Source organism: Passer montanus, unplaced genomic scaffold, assembly GCF_014805655.1.
Source record: "Passer montanus isolate IOZ18808 unplaced genomic scaffold, ASM1480565v1 scaffold16, whole genome shotgun sequence".
NCBI classification, from domain to species: Eukaryota; Metazoa; Chordata; class Aves; order Passeriformes; family Passeridae; genus Passer; species Passer montanus.
The window spans coordinates 6,731,060-6,754,033 of record NW_024363160.1 but is presented as its reverse complement, the minus strand read 5'-3'; the positions used below and the strand labels follow the sequence as shown (position 1 = coordinate 6,754,033).

The window sequence follows — 22,974 nt, the reverse complement described above, 5'->3', positions numbered from 1 at the left end:
AGAAAATACCAGGTGACTCATTTCCTTGATATGCACATGCATGATCTCAGTGTAGGTAAGAGGCTTTTTCTTTCCAAAATGCAGGTGGCGTCAAACTCCATCAGACCAAATCAATGTCATACCAGTGATGTCCCTTAGAGTGACAACAATCCTGCTAATAATAACTTGGCATATTTGTTGTCAATACACATTTCTGAGAAATGTATGGGGTGAATTGGAGGACACGTGGACAAACAGCTGGGAGGGAGGTAATCCTGCTTTCTAGACTACTTTTTTGTATCTGTGGTCAAAACTGACAGGCAAGCTACCAAAAAGTTTTCAACACTAAAGTATGAAAAAAATCACCAAATTAAGAGGAAAAAAAAAAAGCTAAAAAATGCATAATGCCAAGCATCATACAGATTTGTATCTTGAGCTTTGCCATAGCCAAGAACTATGATACTTCTTAAAAGACAAATCACTTCTGCAATTATTACCACTGAAGTAACATGGCCATTACATGTGTTGACATAAAATGATAATTCAGTACCTATAAAGACAATTTAATCTTTAACAAAACTGATAAAACTATCTGCAGTGTCTTGATATAGTTGCCATTTAAATCTACAAAGCCCTACTCAAGTAGGACATCAATTTTTTTTCTCCTCACATTCCTGTCTAGATTTCTGCAACAATCAACAGCCCACAGCTGAACTCATATGACACAATGAAGGCCTCCAAGATGTCAAGGCTGCCAGATTCTGAAGGTGTGTGATGACTTTACATTAGGTTCTTCATTGTGCTGGCAAAAGAACACTCTGTGTGCTGATGGAACTGACATCATTAATACCCACAAAAAGTTTTTCATTACAATACAGAAAAGATGTAGTCAGGCATTAACTAGCAAGGCTCTTTCCATCCCCCAGCCACCCCCAAAATGAAGATCCTCAAAGTCTCTTGGAAATCTTCTGTCAAGGGACTGCTTTCAGGAATAGCACTGACCCATGCCAAAATACTATCAGAATAATATACTTGGGCATAATGGAATGGCTAAGATAAAAACCTATTTTAAAAAGCACAAAACATAATTTGAAAACATAATAATCACCCATTAATTTTATGACATTTCTACCTATGTTTGCAATTTAAAGGCACTGGACTTCCACTTTTTCCACAGATACAGAAAAACACTAACAAAAGTTAATTGTTACAGAAATACTGAGAATTTTATCTGAAGTATTAAGTTACTGAAAACATGCAAGCTTGAAATAAAAGCTAAAAAATGAGGGACTCAATAAAAACTATGACCTTCACTACTATGAATAAAAGCTTAGGAACAAAAAAAAAAGTAAATTCCAGTAGCTGCAATTATGCTTCACCTATTGTATTTGAATGAAAGCAACGGGATACAAAAATAATTTTTATTTGCCACAATGCCAAAAGCATTTTTAAAATAAAATTATTTAAATCATTCTCATCTGCAAATATAATGAATTCATCATATTATGTAACAGGTATAAGGGTTAACTTCTAAGGAAAGTTTTAACTAGTTTATGTGACCTTCGAAACTCTTAGTAAAAAAAAAATATTCAAGTTGCAACTAGAGTTGTTACATTTGTCAGTCCAGATACAATTTCTGGAACACTGCTCTGTACTTTCTCTGCATGGGCATAGTTATATTCCAGACAGCACCAACAGAGATAGTACTTACCCATAAAATCAGTTACTTCACTTCTCCAAACAACAAACAACAGATACCACCAAAAACTACCAGTCTAGAAGTTCACTTCAGAAAATGCTTTTCTTTTTTTTTTTCCTCACTTACCTGCATACCCTGAAAACAGTTTTCAGAAAGAGACACAATACTGAAAACATCATGGAGGTCTCATCTGCCAGAAAGGACATTAATCATCAGGTTAATTCAGCTTTCTTTCTTCCTGCTCAATTTCTTACAACCACACTTTCCTTGCCTATACCTGAGGTACCACAAATTCTTAAGTAACTGACATCATTTCCAAAGACAAATCACCTAGATGGCCGGACAAAGCTGATTAAAAAGATACAGTACATCCATACCAGCTTCATTTGAATGCGTGGGAGGAACCGACAGCCGTGCCAGCACATTTATGTAATGTGGTCACTGCAGATGTTCAGAGCTTTGAGTTGTCAGCTGGATTTGGAGATACGCATCACAAAGCAGACTGGCAATTTAAAGAAGAACCCTCCAGGTGGTGTTGTGTGGATTTTAACATGGTGAAGCATCTCGAAAAACATGCTGGGATATCTACCATATAGAACAGGTTTTAAAAACCTCAATGACACATTCCACCATGGGCTAATTAGAATTAATTTGTGCCCCATAGCCTCAAGAGCTGCTCTTGGAATCCCTAAAACTCCTTAATCATCTTCAAGAAGGCACCTTTTTGCCATAGTTTGATCCATGATTGTAGGACAACTTAAAGTAGCAAACCTGAAAATTCTATATTCCAAGATTTCTTAATTCCAAAACTTGTCCATCCTCATAGACCATGTTTTAATGCCTGTATTTCTTGTTGAAGTGTGTGCCTGACAGAAAGAATGAATTAATAACATCATCTGTCCCTTTACCACTGCCAACAGAAGCCAGAGGGCTGCACTTGGGCCACCTTTGTACCCTTACAATGAATCAAAGGACAAGAGCAAAGAATGCATAGTTCTTCAACACCACTACACAGGAACTCCTCTCTCAAGTATGTGAAACATCTACCCATGAAAATCCTCTTCCTTGCCTGTATTTTTTTTCCTTTTAAATTACACACTCAGCTATGCCTTTTGCCTGGCCTTCCTACTAGTTTTACACATCCAGGTTTTTTTCTCCTTCACACTGCAATTGAAATATTTTACCTCAGTGTTTTTAATATCAAAAAGTACAGCTCACACTTCTAAATACCACATTTGTTTGATGAATTCTAGTTAAAGTTGTGAAGTTAGAAAAAAGACAAACCAACATTCTTAGACAAGAAAGTATGAGATACTAAATTTATGTGCTTCATATTGTGAGTAAGGAGGACAGATTACTGGAGTTTTCACACACATGATGAAGACTCAGCATTACCAAGCACAGACCTTACACATCTGTCCACTAGCTAATTTCATTCAAACACTGCTTGAGAATCTTAAAAACAAGCAGCTTGACAGTCCTTTCCTCAAAATGATTACTAATATGTCAAATAATAAGTTGATACTTAAATACTTGAAATATACTCAGGAAGGTGAACATGCATGAAAGATAAATGCAGTTGTTTATCGTGCCAAGAGTATTTTAATGTCTATGAATTAATTACTAAGAAAACATTTGTTTTAAAACCAGAGATGCTTTATAGTCTAAAACAGAAAAAGAAGACACCATGTTGCTCTTCATAGCAAAAAACATTCCCAGCAATCAGAATAACCCATGATTGCTGCTGGAGGCTTAATAAGTATTGGAGATACAGCATAAAAAAGCTATCATCAAAGACATGTCCTTATCTAACAGAGCAATTTTTCACAATAAGCCTAAACACATTCATTTCATTCAGTGAAAAAGCAAAGCACTGCAGTTAAAAGAGAAAGCAACACTAAAGAGGCCAGCACTAATGCATATTGCAGATCTGCACCAGTAATTCTGTATTACTGGTTCTGGGCCCCCTATTTACATGCTCAGACCCCGGAGTATTTGCCTTCATTCTCAACCCTTTTCCAGCAGCATGAAGGATTACAGACTAACCAGACCCTTCTTCCCTAAACATGAGTCTCTCTCCCCCTCAGAAGTATAGGAGAAGAGCTGCCATTTTATATGGTAGACAAAACAGTATAGAAGAGCCATCAAGACAAGGAAAGGGAACTTACGAAAGAGGAGAGATTCCAAAAACATCTAAGTGAAAGGATGCACTTCAGTGTGTTTGTGTAGCTGAGGTTGCAACAGAGATGCTGAAGGAGATGGACACTTCAGCAGTGCCTTTCAACCAGATCACACAGGACATGAGAGGTCACTGCTTTTAGGGCAGAGAAAACTAAGTCATTTACCTCACAATCTATTTCTCAGCCGTAGAGCAGAGGTTTAACAGTACTTTGACTTCTAATTCTAATTTTACTGCACCATTATTTTTCAGAACAGTACTGAGAAAGATTTAAAATGCAGAAAACTCATGCACATTTTAGCCAAGTAAGTGTAACTAGCTAGTTCAGAAATGCAAACTGAAAATAATTAGATGCAAAGGCTTAGACCTATACATTAGAAAACTAAAGAACACAATCACTTCACTAATTATCTGTTTTAATAATTATCTATTTTAACTACACAACCATTTAATCTGCCTAGCAAACTGCAAATCTCCCATCTTTGTTTAACCCAAAATTACATTCTTGAATGCACCAAGGAATTTTCACTAACATTTTTCATTTTCCTGAAAAAGAAAATGTAGGACCACAGACTCATAAAACAGTGAAAACCAGCAGGATGCCTGGATTGAATATATATGAAAAAAACAAGGTATCAAGAAAGTACTGCAATGACAGGATATGATATTAATTCCCTTTTTGCATATAATCAAGTTTTGCCAGGTCAAGGATGAAACTTGACTTAGAATTATTTCAGTTTGTTATGGGTCTAATTAACCCATATCAGAAGCTTCCTCTGGATATCATTGCTCTGGTGCTTTTACCAAAGCCTTTCCAATTGCTAATGTGTGGACTAAGGACAAAATCACATTTCCACATCTCCCTTTGTAGGCTGTTTCAGGCCTGTACTCCCTACTAGTTAATTTCGATGTTGAGACAGCAAAGGAAGAGTATGATTTCAGAAAAAAATACAGAAACCAGAAACTGTAGAGAAAGTCTCCTGAAAGTCTCTGAACTTTCATTAGAATGAGGCCCACTTCCAAAACCAAGATTCTCCCTCTTTCCCTGTGCCCTTGCTTTTTCAAGTCACTTGACCCTTAAGTAAAAACTACCCCTCTTCCCAAATTACTAAGCACTTTAACAACCACACTCTGAAAGATCCTGTCACCCCATAGTTAGAGTACAGTTCTCACACCAGCACCCACCCAAAGTCAGCGTGCCCTCCGCTGGCAGGACTGTTGAAGCTGCTGGTGAATTATGTGCTAGGCACACCTCAAATATGGCCCCTTTATCCCAGCTGCATGCAGTCAGCAGTCCTGGATCTGCTGGAATTCCAGACAAGGCAGCAGCACAGGGGGCCCAAACTGGAGACAGAGATAATAAGCACCTATGAGAAAACACCATTGACTAGACACATGTGAAGCTGTTCACATCCTTGTGAGGACCCACGAGAGCTTTAAAAGATCACTGGAACAGAAGAGTAAAATCTGTCACACTGCGCTGGAAGTGCTAGAGGCTACTATATGGTTTCAACACAGATGAAAAAACTAAGTGTAAAAAAACTAAGATGAAAAAACAGAGGCACGGAAGAAGCAACTGAAAAGCAAGCTCAATGTTGGAAACTGTAACTCAGCAACTACTGCCTCACTGGAGGCCTCTATTGTGTAGGCGCTGCCATACTCGGCACACGATCTTTTTTTTTCATTCCCTGCAGAGAATCAGCAGCACAGCCCATATCCACACGCAGAGAATATCGGGTCACAAGAAACGGGGATGAAAGCATACACCACCTTTGCATGACAACATACACACCTAGGTGTCCATGGAAGATTTAGAAGCTCACAGCTGTCTCTTAATGACAAGAGCCACTTCCTCCTGTTTCCCAAAGCACTGATCAGTGGAAGCCCTAAAGAACAGAAACCTGCTTAAAACCTTTTTACATATTACTCTAACAAATAATCTATACTTTCACAATAGGTTCATCTCTTATTTACCAAACATTTCCATTGGCACTTTTAGAGTGAAGTGAGGCATCGGGCCTCATAAAGACACCTAAAACTTTCACGGAAGGTTTTTGAGAAGCTGTATCTGGGCTTAAACCACCATGTAGGAACAAGAAGAAAGCAATGCTACAAAGCAGGTAGCAAAGCGGGGAGGAGATACTACAGATGAAACAAATGCAGATCAATGTGTGCATTCAACAAAACCACACTGTTTTCACTACAATTTCACACAGGGGTAATACTCTGCTATCACGCACGTCACACAATTATCTGATCTTCACCTTCTCCCAAGAGGAACAAACCCCAAAAGCACTGGTGGCACATGTCTCATAATGTCCTTTGTCAACCCTCAGTCTTTGCTCTCACAAGTACTACAAAGCAGATTTCAGGCATAACCTTCATGAGGTATCTTCTACAGCAAAGATGAAGAGTTACTAAGAGAGGACAACCATGCACATCACCTTTTCCATCCTCAAGTTCTACTTCAACTGCAGAGCCATCATCTGTTACTGATCCATCCTCTTCTCAAATGCCAGCATGCATGAAATAGAAGCCAACATGTTTACTGCTGCAGCTTCTTCTCCTCTATCAGGATCCAGCAAAGGTATCAGCAGTATGGCCTATTCTGCCTCCTGTATGGTGACAGTTCCCAGGAATGCTCTCCTGGTGCTACTCTGGGCACACAGCATGTGGCATCCCAACTTGCTCAAGGCACTGCTCCTAGGCCAGGGGCTGAGTTCCCCACAGGCCCCTAATGAACCCACACAAATACCTCCACAGGACTGAATGCACTTCAGGACACGATTCAAAATAATTCTGCCAATCAACATAATCAGCATACTGTGTTCTCTACTAAATTCAGCAGAAATGGATGGCTGAACAACTGTGCACACATGTACACAGTCAATCCAGATTTGTTTGACTTGGCAACTCAGTAACAAAGAACAGCTATTATGGTATGACTGTCCTTGGCCTAAGACATACTTCAGGGCAAGCTTTGCAAAGTTTGAAGGAGATATCTAACAACATGTAACCTGGAAACAGGAAAACCAAAAGGACTAAGAAGAAGAATCCCAACAGTTACCTGACATCATCCTGAAACACTCAACTGTAAAACTAACGTGTCATTCTGACCAAAAGCTTCTAAAACACTACTATAAATGATAAAGGCTAGCAATCTAATAAGTAAAAACTTCTTACTTAGAAAGATCAACTGAGAGCAACAAATATTACCAAAATTGTTAGCTTTAGGATATTATTTTGTCTCGTGACTGGATGGATACAGGACAACACGGAAGCAAATGCTACAATGAATACTGGTTTTTACACTTTTCTGAATCTACGCAGCACCCACCATATCCTTATTCAGTTACCACATTTTCATACATATCTATATATTTATTTTCATGTTTATATTTATATATATACACACACTCACTCCCACATACAAACACACACTAGCAAGCCTTTTAAGTATGCTAAACAATTCTCCAAAGACAAATGACAGGATTGAGCCTCATGTTCTCACACACTTCATTTATAAACTGCAGCAACCATAGCTACTTTTCATTAAAAACATGCAGAGAGGAAAGACACTTTCAGTTTCACAGGAAAACAACCTTTCATTTGTGCATTATCTCTAAATCACTACTTGTACAGACAAGAAAACAAAAAAATTTCATTTTTTGAAGTCAAATAACCCAAATTTTGAAATTGGATGTTTTACATGTTAAAAAAAATACAGATTCTTTTGACTTAATGTACTTAATTAAGCATTTGTTCAAAAGTTACCAATAGTCCTTTTAAAATGTTCTATCAAGTCCCTTTAAAATGTTCTATCAAGTCTAATACCTGAAACACACAGAACCATGGACTCACCTAATAAAGATGAAATTACAGATTTTGAAGCCGTGTGAATAATAATATATAATAATATAAATATATAAAAGACACAGGGTGCACAACGCTTCTTTGGAAATACTAAATACCTGAATACAGTGCATTACTTAATTTGAATAACACCACAGAATTAATCAGCCCACTCTTGTTTGCCAAGAAAAGTGAAACAATTCCACACAGTTCAGCTGTTCTGGACATTCCTCCAACTGCAATGGAAACAACTTGAGTCAGTGTTGCCACACACACTGGGTGGCCTCTGCCTGCATATCCCTGCTCCTTCCCATGCGCCAACACTCCTCAGATCCTGCAAGAAAACCAGGGAGAGACAAATGAGCAGAAAATTACTGCTACAAAAATTAAAGGGCTCTCTGCTGCTGCTGCAGCTCAGCAAATCAGCTTTCCACAGGGTCAGTGGAGTGCAACTGTCAGCACTAGAGCGGGAGTAAAGATAGGCAGCTAAAATTACTGTGCAAGCAATTCTGCTTACATTTAACACCAAAAGCACCTTGGAACTATGACTGCAGACATTAAATAAAACTCATACCTGAAAAGGAATTTCCATTTAAAATAATATTAGTAATAAAAACTATGGCTCCTGTCAACAATAATCATCAACCACAAAGCCTCTCCAAACACCAAGCACAGCATTACAACGTGTTAAGGCAGAATGAAAAAAAAACTGCCTTTCTCTTTCTCATGACACATTAAACACAAAAATCATTGTACTTAACTTTAACAATCTTAATTTCAGGAGTGTCAGAAACAAAAACCTTCCGTAACATGTATTATTACACTGAGAAATCAACTTAAGATGTATTTTTTAGCCTTATTGACCTTTCTCTTCTCCCACCTTAACTGGACCCTTTGTCACCCATGCTCGGCATAAGAGAAAAATTTGAACTCCTGACTCACAAATTGCTACCAACACAATCGCATTTTTCAGCATGTAGCTTCTTTCCCATGTTCTCATATTAATACAACAATATTAAGAATGATGAGAAATGTCTTAAATTTCCTTAGTCTTAGTTGTCTTTCCTATTAATTCAGCCAATCATTAATAGGTCCTTGTCTAATCCTCTCAAATCATCTTTCCTAAAAAGCTCATGAAAATGGAGTAGCCCTGTAGCGCACAGCTGATTATTTCACTCACAGTCTATTGTATCAAAAGGTGATAGGTGGAGAATTTTAACCAAAGGCCTTTAATTAAAACAAACAAAAAAAACATCCCTTCAGGGCTGAACTTAAGATGGAAGGGCATGGCAAAAATAACATCACAATTTCACAAGGAAAAGAAAAAACACAAGGTAACCATAGCTTTAACCATTCAACACCCTTATGGAGATGAAGCCTTTCTCCTCCTTAAAAGAACCTGAAAGTCAATACAGATCACAAAATACAAACCCAACACAAAACTTCAGGAATTTAGTACCTGCAATTTGCTAGGTTCGATTTCTAGTCTTCACTTATGGTAGGTTGCAAAACTCCTGCAATAATCTGAAGTGACAAAGACATAAGCAGTACTAGATGCAGAGGACAACCACTCTCCTTTTTGAAAGGAGAAGGAAAAAATATTGAGGGGACAACAAATGTTTTTAGCATTTGGGACATTATGAGCTTCTCAAGGTTAAAAACTCAATATGATTTTTTTGTATTAATTCATGCAATAAGGCTTTACCATTTCATCTGCCAAATTGTGAGCTACATATTGGATAAAAATATAATCAGTTTATTTTGTGCATTCAAAAAATTATTTTGTCCAAATGAAAATAAGTTAGGACAAACTTATTAAATATATTGTTTAAATGAATTGCAAAGTGCAGAAATTCCTATTATCACCATGTTAAAGAAATGTAGCTCAGACTTCACAACAGAAGAAACAGAACAATGGCAGAAGTCCATTGCAAATGTACAGTCTAGATCTCATAATAAAAAAGGGCATTAAAAAACCCTGACCTTTACTATCCATATATAGACATTTATTATTTAGCAGTTTCACACTATGTTTGCTGCTATGAAAAAAATTTTTTTTTTCCTCAACAGCTGAAAAAGCTCAATTATTGCAGCTGAAGTCCAAAATTCCACAGGTAATAATCAATTAAATTTAAGTTTGAAAACTGGTTACAGGACTTCACCACTACAATAAAGAAGACAAGGCATTACTGATAAGACACACACCCCTGCCACACATACACATTTCAAGAGATTACTGTGGCACATGAACTTTACTGGAAAGTTTAAGAAAATGGAAGTGCAAGTTCATGCCTGACTAAACTTGAAACTTCCTCCTCCTCTGCATGTGATCAACTGCAGCATCAATACATGTGGTGTATTAGCTACAAACACAAAGCAAGAAGTAACAGGGGCCAGTGCCATTCCTGCCATGACAGCTACAGTTCCTCCACTACCAGACTATTCTATTCCAAGTATTTTTTGTGAGAGTGTTAACTTTTTCTGATCTAGATATAACTGAGTCCCTCAGGAAATTCCTTGCTTGCCATCATGCCAACACCACATGTACCTCCATTCTCAAGACAACTAAGAACCACCACATCAGACAGAAATTTCACGTGAAGTTCCTAAATCCTTTCTGTTCCAAGGCTGATGCACCTACTGAAGTCTCAAAGTTCCCATTGTAAGTTTTTTTCCTTCACAGCCTTGGAATAGGTTTCTGTATATTTTCCTTTGGTTTTCTTTACCCCGTGGGACAGAATTGACCCCTTGCCCTAAAGGGGGCAACTGGCTGTATTTCACATGTATTAAATATTCAGTTTGATTACTCAGAGTAGCCTCCAGCTATGTCTGTCATGGGGGGAGAAACAGGAAAAAAATCCCTATGACTAGTAAAGGAAACAGTGTCTTTCTTTTCACAGATGTCATCTGGCAGATAGAAGAGGAAGAAATAGTACAATATTCTACTAATACAGACCTTTCTTTATTATTTTTATTGATGCATACTCCTTCTGAAGCTCACACAGGCAGAAGAGGAAGGCCTGCTGCAAACCTTGGCTCCTTCACAACTCCAGCGAAGAGCTGAGAAAAGAATTCACCCTCTACCTTGTGATAAAAAGCAGACTCCAGGAATCTCTAATTATAATTATTGTGGGAGTGTGGTCAGGAAGATAATAAATCAGATTGCCATATCAAAGGTGTACAAAGAGGGGGGAAGTGGGAGGAAAACAGGAATCAGGCTGCTGTAACAGAAGTAAAAAATTCTCAGGGTATGGAAGGGAGGAGGGCAGGGAAGGCAAGATAACAGCCACAAATTTATTTTCAACTAGAAAGAAAACAAAATATTTGGCTACAAATTCCTTACAATACAGCCAGGACGCAAGCATACAAATAAACAACACTCCAACTAACCCCTAAATCTAGTTTCCCATAACTGCATTTTTATAATAAGACATTTTTTCTTTGGCAGGCTGCCTTGTTGGATTACACAGGGTGGTTATTTACGCTGCAGTTACTTGTTAATGACATAATCAGAACAAACTGAAGAAAAATTCAAATCCGATAAAACTCAAACTTTTTCAAGGATTCCAGTGAGGATTTTGTGTATAACTCTGAACTAGAAGTCTGTGTTCAATTCCTGGTCCCAGACACATGCTTCTTGTGAGACCCTACATGCATGTGCATGCCCACACCATGTATTTGTGCTTGCTTACATAAAAGACTTTTTTCAATAAGAACTGAACATTCCATTCAGCTGTGAATGCACACAAATCATGATTTACACTAAATGCTTTATGTAATATGACTACCGAGATTAAGAGTCTAATTTTTAGCATGTCCATCTTCACATCTTCATTTATAAAGAAAAGACATTCTAACAGAACACACTACATTCCTTCAACCATATGATACATGAATTTGTATCTTAGACACACAACTGTATAAATTCACATGAGGAAAATACTGACACATGGTAACAAATATTTACACAGTAAAGAACAACCACGCTACTCTGGTTCCACATTTCTGGGAGTTTAAAAAAAAAAAAAAACAAACCAAACTTGAGCTGTCAAATTACTCATTATTCCCATGCAGGTGCAGTGAACAAAAGCAAATACAACAGGTTTACTCCAATCCAAAAGGTGTTTCATATATATGAACCATAACCTGGCATAACTTGGAAATGCAGTCATGAATCTGAGATCTTCAATGCAAGAAAATTACTGAGCTAGTGTAGAAATCTACAATTTTAGCAGAAAACTAGTGAAAAGCTGCAGATACCAAGTGATAAGGGAAACACAAGAAAACAAGAAGCCAATGGTCATTGACATGACAGAGAACTTTCTAACAAATCACCATTCTATTACCAGCATTTTTTCCACTGTAGGCTTTTCAAAAATAGAAGAACCAAAGAAAAAAAGATTCACAATGCAGATGTTCTCAGCATTGTTTTTGACACACCAAAACTACACAACAGACGTGTCTACAAAATTACATTATTTTATGATATGTTATTAACTCAAAACTGAGCTTATTGACTCAGAATTAACTGAGTTTGGACACTGTTGATTTTCTCAAGCAACCTAGAAAAACACACCTACCTAGCAAATAGGGGTTTTTTTCAGGAAAGCTGCTGATACAGACATCCCACAGAAAACACTCTGAATTCCAACAACCTGTATTTGCCTGCTATTACTATATAATTAGTTCATATAGAATATTGAATATTCATATACTAATGCTGACTTCTTGTAAAATTGTTTTATGGTTAAAATTCAATATTTCCCATCTTGGGAACATAGCTATAATCTCTCTTTTCAAATCAATTTCTCTTTAAATATAGCATCTAAAAATTGAGGTTCATACAAAGCACAAAACATACTATTACACAATCTGGACAAAGAAGAATTGACTTCTGGTGATTTAAGACAATCTAATTAATGGGAACTTTAAACTATTATTCTGTTTAGATATTACAAAGACAATTATAGGCCATGAAAGAAGCTGCTATGACCTTTTTGCTGAATGAAGTACCAATGTTGCTTTACACTACAACATATGAAAAAGTTAATTGGTCATAAAACTCAGGGCATTTTAAAAGTGAACTGCCACATAAAATTACAGTAGTGTATGAAAGCCTCAATCAGAACTTGTCTGTGCTGTGCGTAGACTCAGCGTCAGTCTCTCCCTCTCATATGAATAGATGCAATCTCAGCAACCAGACACAATAAATACAAGATGAAGGGAATGGCAAGCAGAGCAGCAACACAGAATTCATTCCAGAGGCTAGGAATCACAACATGAAAATTATTTCATTATTTTAACTCATTAATTATTCATGCAGGAGAGATATGGGAAATGGCAGGAGAAATCTAATGAAAGAGCCAGCAACTGAGAAGCACTGATGAAGAGGATTAGAAAGGTATAGAAGAAAAGTTATGAAAAATGGTGGGTGAGAAAAGAAAGGGGTTTAGGGCAAGGCTCCACATTCAGTAGTAGGGCCAATGTAAGGCATTCCTTCTGCTGCTCCACTGCTCGTTACTCCTAGTCTGGCACTGCGGTGTGCTGCTTCCTCCTCACCAACAGTCACAGTCATTTATGAAACTGTACTATGAGTCAGACAAGGCTGAAAAATAACCTGATTTAAAAAAAAATAAAGAAAAAAAAAAGGAAAAAAGAAGTTGACACAACTAAGAGGAAGATGCAGGAGTAGAAATGAACAGCTGCAAGGGGAAAATAGGTCATGCCAACACTTCTCTCAGCAAAAAGGTACAACCATGGAATTAAAGACCAATGTCTATGTCCAGACCATATAAATACGCCTCTCAACTGCCTCTTTTAACTTACCATGCTACATGCAGAGTGAAACATGTTTGAATCACATCAGGTGACCGTGACAAGAAAAAATACACAGAAAAAAGTGGCCTAAGCACTTTGTTAATGCTGGGAAAGAGGAAGGATACACCTCACACTGAAGAATCAACCAATGCAGTACATTTCCAGTTGCTCTTAGTGACTTTTTCCCCCACTACATCCTCCAAGTCAAATCTAGGATTCCATATGCGTGATCTACAATCCACTGTCCAGGCACGAGAGCCACCAAGCCTGACACTACACTGCTTACATGCATGAAATGGAGATGCAATGACAGGTCATGAAGTGGGCTAGTGACTAGCAGGTGGCAGGACATGGTACTGCCTGGTACACAGCAGTACTTGGTACTTCAGGTGGAGATGGTGCCTACATTTCTGAGACACAAATGGAGTCTTCTATTATTTGTTCCATTCCCTCTTCATGCAATTGCATCATCAGGAGACATCTTTCTTTATCATCACCAATTTCAATCATTTAAAGACAGAAAGGCTAAAGCTAGATCTTTACTTCTCTTCAGACATTGCTACTAGATACTGTTGATGCCATTTTTGGACGAACTGAAGAGACTGAAGAACCAGTTACAAAGCAGAGAGATGGAAATGAGTCAAAAATAGCAGGTTAGGCCAAAGTTTTCTTACTCATTTGTGATATGTTTATGTCAATTCAACATGGGGTGAGGGGGAGTGCAATGCAGGACAATCTAAAAGTAGCTTGCAGCTACGTTTGTGAAGTGGTTTTCATTATAAACCCTTATTCATAAAAATGCAGACTAAGAATTTTCACACTAAGTAAGCACAATTCTAGAAACTTTTTTACTGCTATTAACAACCCAAGTTAAAAACTAGATGAGGCAATAAATCAAAAATTGTTCTCTAAAAGCTCAGCTTTAATTTGAAAAACATAATTTCGTAATATATGGAATGAACACCCTGAATGTATGATCCAAGGTACTAGTTAACATCCACCTTATCTCACAGTGAACCTAAATTCAAATCTCATCAATGTGAAATGTTCTGGTAATTTCAACACTTACATTCAAATGCCCTTAAAAACAGCTTTTAACACTTGCACTTAAAATTATTTCATATTTAAAGATGATTATCAACTGAAACATTTGTACATACCCATACAACAGTAGCTTTTCACCTAACTGGACTTAAACAATAAATATCACAAATAACTTCTAGATGTTACCTTTATTATTTTTATTGTAAAGACTTTGAAATTGACAAAAATGAAGACGACTTAATGGTAGTATGAAGAAATAATTCACACATAAAAGGAAACAACAAGGATAAAGGAATAAGCCTTTCTCTGCATTTACTGCATACAGTAAAAGGTGCAAATCACCACAAGGAAGACTTCCAGTATTAAGAAAGAATTGTTTTATGACAAGAACACTTAAGCACTATTAAGAACAGTTGACTAGTGAGATTGAGTAATTTCTATTATTTAAAGCTTTTATGACTTTCAAAAGCCTAGTGGTACCATCTTTTCCTTTAAATCAGTTCTGGCAAACTTCAGTAAGCCTGTTTTATTCAAAGTGATGGCAGGAAGCTCCTAAGTTTCCTGCTTGTGTTAGTTTTCTGCTGTTTTAGTGAACTGAATGAGCAAACACCTGACAAGCATCAGAGATGGCATAAAGGAAGCAGTAATAACACGTGCCCAATGTCAGGGCTTTTAACCTTCAGCAATAATGAGTTATGTCAACTCACTGCATCTCATAAGACTATATCTTAAAAAATAGATTAAGCAAACAGATTAGACAAACATCTGCCAATAATGCTGTAAGTACAATTTATCCTTCCTAGGGCTGAGAGGAGTAGATCAGAATCCTCGAGGTCATTTCCAGCACCACGTGATTTAAGCTTTAAAAAAGCAACATATATTGTCAATTTTGAAAACATTTTGAACCCATGCAGAGAAACTTCAACAAAACTGAAATGCTACTTAATAACTTAAGAGATATATATTTGCCTGGTTAGGACTATCCAGTTAAATGCTATGTCTAATGTAGTGTGCATTTATCTCATGTGTGTTTCCTATATAAAATACCTTCTTGCTGGAAGGATAAGCCTAAAACATCTTATGACTCAATCATGTCAAGTGACTTTTAATCTGTAAGTGGGAATGTAATTTTCCAGGCATAACAATTTTCAAGAAAATCTGCTAAATGCCTATTAGTTGTAAAATGCTGGCTGTACATACCAGCTCCTTGGGTGCATATTTCTAGCGCTACTCCTATTGCTCAAAGCTAGCTGGAGCAGAAGACTGAAAATGACATCTGCTAAGGGTTCAGCTCTCTTTGGACAGGAATGAAACTGGAATGTCTTACAAAAGACTTGTAAGGTGAAGCTACATTCACAGAATCACTGATCTCACTAGTGATGCTTCTTAGTCCATCATTTACACCAACCTGTGATTGCAGGTCTGGTACACCTATTCACATCCTATTGTTTCCTGAAGACTTCAGGGAAAGAGGAAAAAAAGGTAAAGATAATCAGATGTTGGACAACAGCAAAGACTTCCGCACTTAAATATCTTAATTCCTTATTATTAATGCATAAACCTGGTTACTTGTTGGTTTATGCAGACAAAATACTACTTGGTTAAGCACACATAATTTCCCTTTTTACAAGTTATCAAGCACCTCTTCTTTGAGCTCACTAATATACCTGCAGCATACTGGCCAGAAAATAAAGAATCCATTGAGAAGCTTGAAAGTTAGAGAAAAAGCGCTTTAAACGTCAATACCAGATGTAATTTGGTAAGCTTATATAGACTTCATGCATCACCTGTTCTGGAGACCGTACAGAAAGGAATACAATGTATATCACCTTGACCATTTTCCCTATTCATTTTTAGAAAACCAGATACTTCAAACAAGGAAGACTCTTCTCTTAGCTCCACAGAACAAAATGTGCTATATTAGGTTGGACTTTGAAGACGACTTATACATATGGAAAAGCCACCATCACCAAGTACAGCTCAGAACAAGCAGTACAAATGGAAAAGAGCCTAACCCCGTTGCTACAAAATTAAATTTGCCATGGAAAATTAATTTGCCATGAAACCAAAGTTTTTTTGTCCATTATTACATTTATATCAGGGAAGGAAGCATTGTCAACATATGTTCATCTGCTTGCTAATAATTATTTCCACATGCATTCGAGTTGCTGGTCATTAACACATTATTTTGTTGATTTTTCCTGTCCAAACATACATGTGCCTAATGCTCACACACACACAGAGCTCCACTGCTACGAAACAGGGGAAGAAGCCAAAAACGACTGGCAGCTCTGTACTTTCGACAAAGACGTATGTGTAGCACGGCAAGTCATTAAAAAAAAAAAAGTAGAATAACTTAGTAAGATACACCAAAAACGTATAGAACAAAAAACTACCATTACACATGCAAAGACAACATCTTTTGTAAGGACAACATATTTCACAGCACTTAAACAGACCTTTCAATCTCGACATAGGAAATCCCTCGAAGCCAAAACAGGCTGACTCCACCAAAACATATGCTTTCCACCATAATTCCAGATTTTCTCCAGAGACTTCCGCCAGAATATAATTTTATCACTGGGTGCTGGGAAACCATACTAACGCACATCCAGAAATTTAGGGCAGTGTTCACAAGAAAAACCTGCCTTTTGTCTTGAGAGTTATAATGACCTTTCCAACAGTATTTCCAACACGATCAGATGAAACAAAATACAGTACAATTCACATTGTGACTGATGTAATGTGGGCTGGGAGCAATACCGTGGAAACGAAAAAGCCAAGGATCTTTGTCTCCTTCTAGACAAACTGCCAAGCCTCAATAGTTGGAGGGAGAAAAAGCAGAGCATCCCAAATAAAACACTGCAGTGCATGTTCACCATTTCAGTAAAGTCGCTGCAGCTTTTGGCAACCCCATAGGAAATTTGGACCCTTCAAAGAAAGCCCAAGCTCATAAAAGAGCTAAAAAAGCAGTCCCAGCTTAAAAATTACAGGAGAAAAAAATAACCCACTGGCTGTAGAAATAAACCCCATGCAGCTCACCGCTCGCATCGCAAGCGATGCTAGACAGATAACCCCGGTAATAACCAGTCATAAAAATATGAAATGCTGCATTTTTCTCGCCGCCGCGCCGGCACTCGGGGGCAGGCGGACAAGGGCGGCGGGCCCAGCGGCAGTGCCTACCTGCGAGAGCTGCCGGGGGTTGGGGCAGCCGAAGAGCGCGGAGCTGGAGCTGAAGCTGATGGCCCCTCTGCGGCTGAGGACGTGCTGCGGCACCGGCCTGTCCAGCGGCAGCACGGGCAGCTGGTAACATACTTCCATTGACGAAGCCTCCGTGCGCCGGCCCGCCCGCCAAAGCCCGGCGGGAGCCGCCGGCGGCAGCGAGGGGGAGGCGGCGGAGCGGGACGGCTCTGTCAGCGCCCGGGGCGCCGAGTCCCGGCCCGCAGCCCGCGGCCGCCGCCGCTCCCTCCCTGCCTCCCTCCCTCAGGCGCGCTGCCGCCGGCGGGAGCCGCTGTCAGCGCCGCTGCCCGGCGCCGCGCATGGAGGGCCGGGGGCCGCGCTGGGGGAGACACGCGCCGCGCTCGCCCCTATTGTCCGGCACAGCCGGGAGCGGGAGGAGGAGGAGGAGGAGGAGGCGCCGCTCTGCCGAGGGGAAGGGGCCGGGCCGTCAGAGAGGGGACCCGGGGAGGAGGGGGAGGAGGAGGAGAACGGAGGGAAGGAGGAGGAGGAGGAGAGGAGGAGGAGGAGGAGGAGGAGGAGGGATGGCGCCTCCGCCCCGCCCGCGCGCGGCGGCCCGGCTGGAGGAGCAGGCACGAGCCCGGCGGACCGTGCGTGGGTCGCGCGGCTGGCGACACGCGCACAGCGGCGTCATAACGTCACCGCTGCCCACACTCTCCCCGTCCGCGCGCACCAGGCAGGGGCGGCTCGGCGGGCCCCGCGCGCCGGGCGCATGCGCCCTGCCCCCTCCCCCTCGCGCCTCGGCAGGGGCGGGGGGCGGCACCGCCCTCCTTCCCTCCCTCCCTCCCTCCGCTCCTTTGGGAGGCACGGGGCCGCGGAACGGATGGGCCCGGCAAAGGCCTGAGGGGCATCGAGTCCAACCTGGGGCCGAACACCACCGTGACAACTAGACCGTGCCACAGAGTGCCATGTCCAGTCTTTCCTTAAACGCTCCCAAGGACGGTGGCCTCACCGCCTCCCTGGGCAGCCCATGCCAGTATCTAGTCGCTCTTTCTGTGGAGAAATTCTTCCTGATGGCCTGCCTGAATCTCCTGTGATGCAGCTTAAGACTATGTCCTCTCATCCTGTCTCTGGTTGTCTGGGAGAAGGGACTGACCCCCATCTGGCTACGACCTCATTTGAGGGAGCTGTGGAGAGCTGTAATGTCACCCCTGAGCCTCCTTCTCTAAACACCCCCAGCTCCATCAGCTGCTCCTCCTAAGATTTGTGCTCCAGACTCTTGGGCTACTCCATTGCCCTTCTCTGGACTTGCTCCAGCACCCCAATATCCCTTCTGAATTGAGGGGTCCAAAACTGGGCACAGTCCCCGAGGTGTGGCACTGCTTGGGTGAGACCCAAGGGGTCCTGGAAGCGCCGGGCCAGAAACGTGGTACGTGGGGGTTTGCCTCAGTACCCCCGTGCGATAACCCCTCATCCCCGAGAGAATGGCGTGAGGCTGCGTCACGAGAAGTTTAGGTCAAATCCTGGGGAAAGGTTTTCACCCAAAGGATGCCTGGGCCCTGGAACAGGCTCCCCAGGGATGCGGTCACAGTGGTCACCAGCCGGACAGTTCAAGAAGTGTTTCAACAGTGCTCTCAGCCACGTGGTGACTCTTGCGGATGGTCCTGCTGCGCAGGGACAGGAGCTGGACTATGATGATCCCTTCCATCTTGTCGGAACCCAAGACACCCTCTGGGTGCCCTGGATGGCACGTGTCCCTGGCAGGGGGCTGGGGAGTCCTGGCAGGAAGCCAAAGACACTTGGGATTTCGATCTTAACCCATGGAGCAAATTACCAACCTTTACGAAGAATTACAAGTCACAAAAGTTTAAGTAGCATAATAGTAGTTGTCACAGGGTGAAAAGTAGAATTTTGGGATTTTTAGAATGGGGTTTGGAGTCCCAAGATGGAGGAATTTGGGCGTTCCCTGTCCTTCTTCTTTCTCCTTCCTAACCTCCACGTTCTGGGTGATGCTGGCACTTTTAGATTGGTTTATAGTAGAGACAGACTGTCTAACATAGGTGATAAGTATTGGAAAATGATAAATAAAGTACATGTAACTCATAATATAAAATGCAGACACCAGCCCAGGGGTGGACAGTGTACCCTTGACAGACCTGCAGAGCAGACCTCTGCAGGCCTGAGAAAAAGTATTTTAGATAATAGAGAATAAACAACCTTGTGAAACAGAGCCGAAGAATTCCGACTCTTTCTTCGACCATAGGGCTGGGAAAAAGGGACTCTCGGGGTCATCTTGGACACAGGGAACCCGAGACCACCTCAGGATATTCTGTGTCCATCAGCCCTCAGTTCCCCATTCCCCATCCCACAGGCTGTGCCCTGACACTGGAGGAGCAGCACTCAGAGGGCTGTGGTGTCACCAGGGCCAGATCTGGATTCTCTGGCTGCTCTTTCAGGAGGCTGAGTACCGGTCAGTACAGCCTGGCCTTGAACAGCTGCTTGAAAATCAAACATGGAAAGATAGTTTTGTTTCAAAATGCATCATCCATCAAATGCAATCCACTGGTGAGTTTGTATTTGCATTTGAACCCTTGTGGTTCATTTTTAGAATGGGGAGAGATGGGATTTTTTGCAAGACAAAGAGGTAAAACCATGTAATTTTTGTTAACATAAAACATTAGGTTCCTGCAAACCTCACAATTCCAGGAATTTCACTTTAAGGGAGAAAAGGAATAATCCATGATGTGATCTACAAGTCCATAGCTATGTACAATATATTAGCTAGATATAAACCTAGAAATAAACTTTGCTTTATTTTTTTTTTTTTTTCGTGCTAAGCCTCCCTTTGTCTCTCTGCAACTGCTTTTTTCCCCCATCCTTTCATCTCTTTTATTTCTCCATCATAAAAAAAATCCTAAATATAGCATGATAGGTAAGGGAACGTTTCTGTTCTTTGAATAATATATGAAGTGCCTGTACCCACTTAAAAATCAGATTTTGTAAAATGATTCATATGATTTAATTTTGCATAATACATTGTTCTTCTCAGTGCTTGCTTACTGGCAGAAAGGTTTAGATTTCACATGATGGTGGTTATTTATAGGCAATGACACAGCTTTGGAGGAACCCATTTGGAAAGAATAAGTGGTTGGTATGGAGGATTTTCATCTGTTTGAACTAGTTCTAGAAGCGAGTCGTTTTCTACATGTGGACTGATGGCCATTTCACCTTGAGCTGTGAAGTTAACAAATGCACCTTGTTCTTTAGCAGAGCTGTAATCCCACTTTGTCTCATGGCTAGCCAAAAGAACATATGGACACATGAGGAGGACACTGGATCAACTGCTGTGTCTTAAGAGCTTTTTTCAGCTGTTTTCCCCCTTTTTTAAAAAAAAAAACAAAAACTCACAAGCATTCTCAGTATGATTTTATAATGCATGCATGCAATATTTCAAGATACAATAAGCACATGATAGTTCAAAGTAAAATAACATACTCAGCTTTTTTTTTTCCTAGTAATTAAGATATGTAAGGTTTTCTTCTGCATTCTTTGATAGTTTACTCATATTTGGCCTGCTTACATTAAATCATCAGTGCATTTGAGTTACTGATAGAACTCCACCAGCTTCACTGGTGTCACTATTTCCTTTTCCCAATAAATTTTCAAAATTATTTTTTTTTGTTTTGTTTTCTGTACTCATGAAGGATGAATTTTTAGTCTAGTCAATCTGACATTCAATTCATCAAAAATATGCCATGTTTTTTAGGGGAAAAAAGTATATTTTTACTTTCACAATATAAGCAGTGTATATTGCAATCCTATATGGTCAAGCTATAAGTGAAGATTATTGATAGTGTGTTTTATGGTTCCTATCAGCTCTGCATACTTTCCATCTGATTATTTGAAATTAGTTCTTTAAGGACACTTTAATTTTCAGTCGGAGACAGTATAGCCTTAAATAACATATCCAGTGTTGCCCCTCAGATTATCTTTGATCTCCTTTAAGGACACCTTTAAGGAAACTGAAATACATTATTGAGAAGTAAGCAAAGGTTTTTCAGGCAGTGACTGTTTCCACAAGTGTGATGTTCTCGGGACACAAATTGATATTTTTAAATAAATACAGACACTTTTAATATTAGCCCAAAGTTGATTTCTTGAGTGACTTCACAAGGAAGACTCTTAGAGACTCACAGAATGGTTTGGGTTGGAAGGAACCCTAAATATCATCTAGTTCCAACCCCCAATCTTACCTCAGGATGAGAGACAAAGCCTTAAAATTATGGGGTAAGTCACATATTTTCAGCCGCAATATGGTTATTGCAAAAAGAATGTGTATTCTGTGACATATTCTGCCAATGCTGTCTGTTGTCTTCACTTGCTACATGCTAAGAGCTTGTAGAAAAGGAGAGAAGGTTTTATTGATTTTTGTCATAGAGGTTAAACAACTCCAAAGTATTTATTCAGAGCATTTTGTTTGAATTACATTTCAACCATAGAGTTCTTTGAGTACCATGGTGGTGCATATCTTAAATGCATCAAAGGATATTATGAGGTTATATACATGGCCATAGTTCAGCCATGTAAGCCCTGTGTCTTGTGAATTCTTTATCATGGCAGATACAGCTATTAATTAGAATATTCCAATTTTGGGAGCATTAATAATGTTTCAGTGTTTCTTTTCACATTTGCATTAATGTCTTTTACATGTCATTATAATTTTCAGGGTGCCGTCTCGCAAGGAAGAAGCATTACTGATGGCTGGATTTATCACAAAGAGCAGCATTTGTGAAACTGGAGAGATGGAAGATCACAAAATCAGAGTTTCCTTGTTATGGTAAAAAGAAGATGAAATCACACAGGTACTCCAGCAAGACATTCTGCAGGATTAACTGCACGGCACGGAGTGCCTCTCTGAGGCACACCCAGCTAACGCTAGCAGAACTGAACAGTCTGAGCAGAAGAGGATGCCTTTCCTGTGTTCTCTGTACAAAATGGAAAATAAGCATCCTCAAAGGCATAATGTGCTTGTATTTTGAAAACATCCTGAGAACAGAGGAAATATTTATTTGTACAGGTACATGATCAAAACAAGCACAAGACACTTTAGCTTTTCTTCTTACCTGAAGAAGTTATGTAGTCTGAAAATCAGGGTTATTCTCTAGACAAGTAAAAAGTGTCTTTGCTTATACATCCCCAGTAATGCATTTTTGGACATTGTTTTCAG

At 39.9% G+C, this 22,974-nt stretch overlaps 1 protein-coding gene across 3 annotated transcripts in view; it reads right to left on the bottom strand.

Annotated features, from left to right (window-relative positions):
* Positions 1-17,913, bottom strand: part of PDE7A (phosphodiesterase 7A) — a 76,727-nt gene extending 58,814 nt beyond the window's left edge. For all 3 annotated transcript variants that reach the window (XM_039702801.1, XM_039702802.1, XM_039702804.1), the window contains exon 1: positions 17,754-17,913. In XM_039702801.1, coding sequence (XP_039558735.1) covers positions 17,754-17,891 — 138 coding nt within the window. In that variant the 5' untranslated portion in view covers positions 17,892-17,913. The remainder of the gene's footprint in view (positions 1-17,753) is intronic.
* Between the last annotated feature and the right edge of the window lie 5,061 nt (positions 17,914-22,974).